General features: G+C 49.9%; 1 protein-coding gene across 1 annotated transcript in view; it reads right to left on the bottom strand.

Moving 5' to 3' along the window:
* Positions 1 to 1,328: 1,328 nt before the first annotated feature.
* med15 (mediator complex subunit 15) overlaps positions 1,329 to 7,500 on the bottom strand; it is a 45,651-nt gene continuing 39,479 nt past the window's right edge. Inside the window, exons 17-19 of the mRNA XM_079582995.1 lie at positions 5,593 to 5,759; positions 2,082 to 2,180; positions 1,329 to 1,470 (exon numbers count right to left, since the gene is read on the bottom strand). Coding sequence (XP_079439121.1) covers positions 1,334 to 1,470; positions 2,082 to 2,180; positions 5,593 to 5,759 — 403 coding nt within the window. The 3' untranslated portion in view covers positions 1,329 to 1,333. The remainder of the gene's footprint in view (positions 1,471 to 2,081; positions 2,181 to 5,592; positions 5,760 to 7,500) is intronic.

The following is a 7,500-nucleotide window of genomic DNA, read 5'->3' as shown; positions in this document are numbered from 1 at the left end:
TTAACGAAGAACGAAAACACAACTGTTAAAAAAGGAATAAATCAGCCCCAAACTAATCTTTATAAATATGAACACTGTCATTTATTTGTGTGACAGTTTGGTCCGAGTGCTGCCCCCTGCTGGTCTGACGGAGGTCTCCATGATTGGCTCTATCGACACTGCTGCCTCATTAATATGCATGACGTCATCAAAATTGTAATAAAAAGTATTGTCACACTTGTATTTAGATTTGGGTAAAACTGGGGAGAAAGTGCTCGGTCCAGGCGGAGGTTAAAGAAATTTAAAATATTACATTTGTCATAATTTTTCAATAAATTCAGATTTTAATCAAACATAATCACGGCTGAAAATGATCCATTTCTACAGTTTAGTTTAAATATTTATTTTGAATCGTCTGCGTTTGGTCCCTGAGGAAGATCTCACCGCAGGAAATAAAAACACGCCCCCTGTGAGGCAGGACACAAGGGAAACTTTAAACCACAGTGAAAAAACAACTTTATTTGATTTAGGATCAAACAGAAACATATTTACAGATAAATGAGAAAACACTGTGGTGGTTTAAACAGAGCAGTGAGTTTGTGAAGGACCCGGTCCAGACGCAGAGCTCAGCCTTTCACAAAAACACTCTCACGTCAGGAAAACATCGGCGTGAACGATGATGTTCAGGACGAATCAGAACCTCTGCAGATATCAAACAGGAAGAGTAAAAAATAAAGTTTATGTGATAAATGTACAGACGATAAATGCGGAGCCAGAAATCCATCAAAGGAGAAGTCGATACAGGGGGGCGGAGCTACCTCCAGGGGGCGGAGCTGCACTGGGGATCTGAGCTGGACAATCGGTGTGAGAACTAGAGTCTTTCAGAAGCTCCTGCAGAGTCTGGGCGAGGTCTGGGGGGGCGGAGTCAGGGGGGGGAGGGGGCGGAGTCAGGGGGGGGGCGGAGTCAGGCGGCGCTCAGACACGCCTGCCGGACGCTCTGGGCCCAGGTCTGCAGCAGCTCCGTCAGGCGGGCGCTCTGAGGGGGCGGAGTCAGGCGGCGCTCAGACACGCCTGCCGGACGCTCTGAGGGGGCGGAGTCAGGGGGGGGGCGGAGTCAGGCGGCGCTCAGACACGCCTGCCGGACGCTCTGAGGGGGCGGAGTCAGGCGGCGCTCAGACACGCCTGCCGGACGCTCTGGGCCCAGGTCTGCAGCAGCTCCGTCAGGCGGCGCTCTGAGGGGGCGGAGTCAGGGGGGGGGGCGGAGTCAGGCGGCGCTCAGACACGCCTGCCGGACGCTCTGGGCCCAGGTCTGCAGCAGCTCCGTGAGGGGGCGGAGTCAGGGGGGGGGGCGGAGTCAGGCGGCGCTCAGACACGCCTGCCGGACGCTCTGGGCCCAGGTCTGCAGCAGCTCCGTCACTGAGTGTTTGTCCGGCAGCTGCAGCAGTTTGGACGTCATGGTTCTGTGAAGCGTCTGCAGGAAACTGTTGGCTTCTGGACGACAGAGAGTCACAGCAGAGGAACAGGGATCAGCTGACAGCACAGAGTAGAAGAAGAAGATGAAGAAGTAGAAGTAGTAGTAGAAGTAGAAGTAGAAGAAGTAGTAGAAGAAGTAGTAGTAGAAGAAGTAGAAGAAGTAGTAGAAGAAGTAGTAGTAGAAGAAGAAGTAGAAGAAGTAGTAGTAGTAGAAGAAGAAGTAGAAGTAGTAGAAGAAGTAGAAGTAGAAGAAGTAGTAGAAGAAGAAGTAGTACAAGTAGTAGAAGAAGTAGTAGTAGAAGTAGTAGAAGAAGTAGTACAAGTAGTAGAAGAAGTAGTAGAAGTAGTACAAGTAGTAGAAGTAGTAGAAGAAGTAGAAGAAGTAGTAGAAGAAGAAGTAGTAGAAGTAGTACAAGTAGTAGAAGTAGTAGAAGAAGTAGAAGAAGTAGTAGAAGTAGTAGAAGTAGTAGAAGAAGAAGTAGTAGAAGTAGTACAAGTAGTAGAAGTAGTAGTAGAAGTAGAAGAAGAAGTAGTAGAAGAAGAAGTAGTAGAAGAAGAAGTAGTAGAAGAAGTAGTAGAAGAAGAAGTAGTAGAGGAAGAAGTAGCTGTAGTAGTAGTAGTAGTAGTACCGTATATCTCCTGGTCCTGGGTCCACAGGGGGCTCTGTTCGGGATAATCCGCTGGGACACTGAGCTGCAGTGGAGGAACACTGGGCAGAGACTTGTCATCTGGAAAAACATCGGTTTAGTCACGGCTTTGATTTTACTTCAGTTTTCAAGTATCAGAAAAAGGGAAAACAATTATGAAAAATGACAAACAAATCATCACCGGGGCTGAAGTCACCGAGGTGGTGAGAAAGCTCCTCGGTGGCTCCGGGGGTGGATGAGATTCGCCCTGAGTACCTTAAGTCTCTGGATGTTGTAGGACTGTCTTGGCTGACACGTCTCTGCAACATCGCGTGGCGGTCGGGGACAGTGCCCCTGGATTGGCAGACCGGGGTGGTGGTCCCTCTCTTTAAGAAGGGGGATCGGAGGGTCGGGATCACCCTCTTTAGCCTCCCCGGTGAGGTCTACTCCAGGGTGCTGGAGAGGAGGATCCGGCCGATAGTTGAACCTCGGATCCAGGAGGAACAATGCGGTTTTCGTCCTGGTCGTGGCACACTGGACCAGCTCTATACCCTCCGTCGGGTGCTCGAGGGTTCGTGGGAGTTCGCCCAACCAGTCCACATGTGTTTTGTGGACTTGGAGAAAGCGTTCGACCGCGTCCCTCGTGGTGCCCTGTGGGGGGTGCTCCGGGAGTATGGGGTCCGGGGCCCTCGTGGTGCCCTGTGGGGGTGCTCCGGGAGTATGGGGTCCGGGGCCCTCGTGGTGCCCTGTGGGGGTGCTCCGGGAGTATGGGGTCCGGGGCCCTCTGTTAAGGGCTGTCCGTTCCCTGTATGAGCAGCAGGAGCTTGGTTCATTGCCGGCAGTAAGTCAGACCTGTTCCCGGTGCGTGTTGGTCTCCTCAGGGCTGCCCTTTGTCACCGGTTCTGTTCATTACTTTTATGGACAGAATTTCTAGGCGCAGCCAGGGGCCGGAGGGTGTCCGGTTTGGGAGCCTCAGAGTCTCATCTCTGCTGTTTGCGGACGATGTTGTTCTGATGGCTTCAACGAACCAGGACCTTCAGCACGCACTGGGGCGGTTTGCAGCCGAGTGTGTAGCGGCCGGGATGAGGATCAGCACCTCCAAATCCGAGGCCATGGTTCTCCACCGGAAAAAGGTGGTTTCCCCTCTTCAGGTCGGTGGGGAGTCCTTACCTCAAGTGGAGGAGTTCAAGTATCTCAGGTCTTGTTCTCAGTGAGGGACGGATGGAGCGTGAGATCGATAGACGGATCGGTGCGGCGTCAGCAGTGATGCGGTCGCTGTATCGGTCTGTCGTGGTGAAGAGGGAGCTGAGTCGGGGCAAAGCTCTCGATTTACCGATCGATCTACGTTCCCACCCTCACCTATGGTCATGAGATTTGGGTCATGACCGAAAGGACAGGATCGCGAATACAAGCGGCCGAAATGAGTTTCCTTCGAAGGGTGGCTGGGCGCACCCTCCGAGATCGGGTGAGGAGCTCAGTTACCCGGGAGGAGCTCGGAGTAGAGTCGCTGCTCCTTCACGTCGAAAGGAGCAGCTGAGGTGGCTCGGGCATCTGTTCCGGATGCCTCCTGGTCGCCTCCCGCGGGAGGTGTTCCAGGCATGTCCTAGTGGGACAAGGCCTCGTGGAAGGCCCAGGACACGGTGGTGGGACTATGTCTCCGAGCTGGCCTGGTGTCGCCTCGGGGTCCCCCCAGAACAGCTGGAGGAGGTGTGTGTGGATCGGGAAGTTTGGGCATCTCTGCTGAGACTGCTGCCCCCGCGACCCGGCCCCGGATAAAGCGGAAGAAAATGGATGGATGGATGGACAAACAAATCAAATTGGTTTGGGTCAAAGGGACTCGATCCCAGACTGGTTTGGGTTAAAGGGACTCGATCCCAGACTGGTTTGGGTCAAAGGGACTCGATCCCAGACTGGTTTGGGTTAAAGGGACTCGATCCCAGACTGGTTTGGGTTAAAGGGACTCGATCCCAGACTGGTTTGGGTTAAAGGGACTCGATCCCAGACTGGTTTGGGTAACGGAACTCGATCCCAGACTGGTTTGGGTTAAAGGGACTCGATCCCAGACTGGTTTGGGTCAAAGGGACTCGATCCCAGACTGGTTTGTGTTAAAGGGACTCGATCCCAGACTGGTTTGTGTTAAAGGGACTCGATCCCAGACTGGTTTGGGTCAAAGGGACTCGATCCCAGACTGGTTTTGGTTAAAGGGACTCGATCCCAGACTGGTTTGGGTCAAAGGGACTCGATCCCAGACTGGTTTGGGTTAACGGGACTCGATCCCAGACTGGTTTGGGTCAAAGGGACTCGATCCCAGACTGGTTTGAGTTAAAGGGACTCGATCCCAGACTGGTTTGAGTTAAAGGGACTCGATCCCAGACTGGTTTGGGTTAAAGGGACTCGATCCCAGACTGGTTTGGGTCAAAGGGACTCGATCCCAGACTGGTTTGTGTTAAAGGGACTCGATCCCAGACTGGTTTGGGTTAAAGGGACTCGATCCCAGACTGGTTTGGGTCAAAGGGACTCGATCCCAGACTGGTTTGGGTCAAAGGGACTCGATCCCAGACTGGTTTGGGTTAAAGGGACTCGATCCCAGACTGGTTTGGGGTAACGGGACTCGATCCCAGACTGGTTTGGGTTAAAGGGACTCGATCCCAGACTGGTTTGGGTAAAAGGGACTCGATCCCAGACTGGTTTGGGTTAAAGGGACTCGATCCCAGACTGGTTTGGGTTAAAGGGACTCGATCCCAGACTGGTTTGGGTCAAAGGGACTCGATCCCAGACTGGTTTGGGGTAACGGGACTCGATCCCAGACTGGTTTGGGGTAACGGGACTCGATCCCAGACTGGTTTGGGTCAAAGGGACTCGATCCCAGACTGGTTTGTGTTAACGGGACTCGATCCCAGACTGGTTTGGGTCAAAGGGACTCGATCCAAGACTGGTTTGGGTTAAAGGGACTCGATCCCAGACTGGTTTGGGTTAAAGGGACTCGATCCCAGACTGGTTTGTGTTAAAGGGACTCGATCCCAGACTGGTTTGGGTCAAAGGGACTCGATCCCAGACTGGTTTGTGTTAAAGGGACTCGATCCCAGACTGGTTTTGGGTAACGAGACTCGATCCCAGACTGGTTTGGGTTAAAGGGACTCGATCCCAGACTGGTTTGGGTTAACGGGACTCGATCCCAGACTGGTTTGGGTCAAAGGGACTCGATCCCAGACTGGTTTGGGTTAAAGGGACTCGATCCCAGACTGGTTTGGGTCAAAGGGACTCGATCCCAGACTGGTTTGGGTTAAAGGGACTCGATCCCAGACTGGTTTGGGTTAACGGGACTCGATCCCAGACTGGTTTGGGTTAACGGGACTCGATCCCAGGCTGGTTTGGGTTAACGGGACTCGATCCCAGACTGGTTTGGGGTAACAGGACTCGATCCCAGACTGGTTTGGGTTAAAGGGACTCGATCCCAGACTGGTTTTGGTTAAAGGGACTCGATCCCAGACTGGTTTGGGTTAAAGGGACTCACCGAGCCGGCAGAGCAGGTGCAGGGTGCCGTTGTTACTGGGGAGGGCGGAGTCCAGGTTCACCGTGAACTTCACGTCCAGTCGAGCCACTTCCCCCTGGAGGAGGTTCGGGACCGAGCTCTTCTCCTCTTCGTCCAACTTCCTCTTCCTCCCAGACACGTGAGGGCCCCTAGAAACGACAGACACGTGAGGGCCCCGAATACTGTCAGAATAAAAGCCCTACAGCTCCATCATCCACAAATACTGTCAAAATAAAAGCCTTACAGCTCCATCATCACCAAATACTGTCAAAATAAAAGCCTTACAGCTCCATCATCACCAAATACTGTCAAAATAAAAGTCCTACAGCTCCATCATCCACAAATACTGTCAAAATAAAAGCCTTACAGCTCCATCATCCACAAATACTGTCAAAATAAAAGCCTTACAGCTCCATCATCCACAAATACTGTCAAAATAAAAGCCCTACAGCTCCATCATCCACAAATACTGTCAAAATAAAAGTCCTACAGCTCCATCATCACCAAATACTGTCAAAATAAAAGGTCCTACAGCTCCATCATCCACAAATACTGTCAAAATAAAAGCCCTACAGCCCCATCATCCAAAAATACTGTCAAAATAAAGGTCCTACAGCTCCATCATCACCAACTACTGTCAGAATAAAAGTCCTACAGCTCCATCATCCACAAATACTGTCAAAATAAAAGCCCTACAGCTCCATCATCACCAAATACTGTCAAAATAAAGGTCCTACAGCCCCATCATCATCAAATACTGTCAAAATAAAGGTCCTACAGCTCCATCATCACCAAATACTGTAAAAATAAAAGCCCTACAGCTCCATCATCACCGAATACTGTCAAAATAAAAGCCTTACAGCCCCATCATCACCAAATACTGTCAAAATAAAAGCCCTACAGCTCCATCATTACCAAATACTGTCAAAATAAAAGCCCTACAGCTCCATCATTACCAAATACTGTCAAAATAAAGGTCCTACAGCTCCATCATCACCAAATACTGTCAAAATAAAAGCCCTACAGCTCCATCATTACCAAATACTGTCAAAATAAAAGCCCTACAGCTCGATCATTATCAAATACTGTCAAAATAAAGGTCCTACAGCTCCATCATCACCAAATACTGTCAAAATAAAAGCCCTACAGCCCCATCATCCACAAATACTGTCAAAATAAAAGCCCTACAGCTCCATCATCCACAAATACTGTCAAAATAAAGGTCCTACAGCTCCATCATCACCAAATACTGTCAAAATAAAAGTCCAACAGCTCCATCATCCACAAATACTGTCAAAATAAAAGCCCTACAGCTCCATCATCACCAAATACTGTCAAAATAAAAGCCCTACAGTTCCATCATCACCAAATACTGTCAAAATAAAAGGTCCTACAGCCCCATCATCCACAAATACTGTCAGAATAAAAGTCCTACAGCTCCATCATCACCAAATACTGTCAAAATAAAAGTCCTACAGCTCCATCATCCACAAATACTGTCAGAATAAAAGTCCTACAGCTCCATCATCACCAAATACTGTCAAAATAAAAGCCCTACAGCTCCATCATCACCAAATACTGTCAAAATAAAGGTCCTACAGCCCCATCATCACCAAATACTGTCAAAATAAAGGTCCTACAGCTCCATCATCACCGAATACTGTCAAAATAAAAGCCCTACAGTCCCATCATCACCAAATACTGTCAAAATAAAAGCCCTACAGCTCCATCATCACCGAATACTGTCAAAATAAAAGTCCTACAGCCCCATCATCACCGAATACTGTCAAAATAAAAGCCCTACAGCTCCATCATCCACAAATACTGTCAGAATAAAAGTCCTACAGCTCCATCATCACCAAATACTGTCAAAATAAAAGCCCTACAGCT

This window comes from Gobius niger (assembly GCF_951799975.1).
Source record: "Gobius niger genome assembly, contig: SUPER_10_unloc_1, whole genome shotgun sequence".
Taxonomy (NCBI): domain Eukaryota; kingdom Metazoa; phylum Chordata; class Actinopteri; order Gobiiformes; family Gobiidae; genus Gobius; species Gobius niger.
This window is presented reverse-complemented; position numbering and strand designations above follow the sequence as displayed.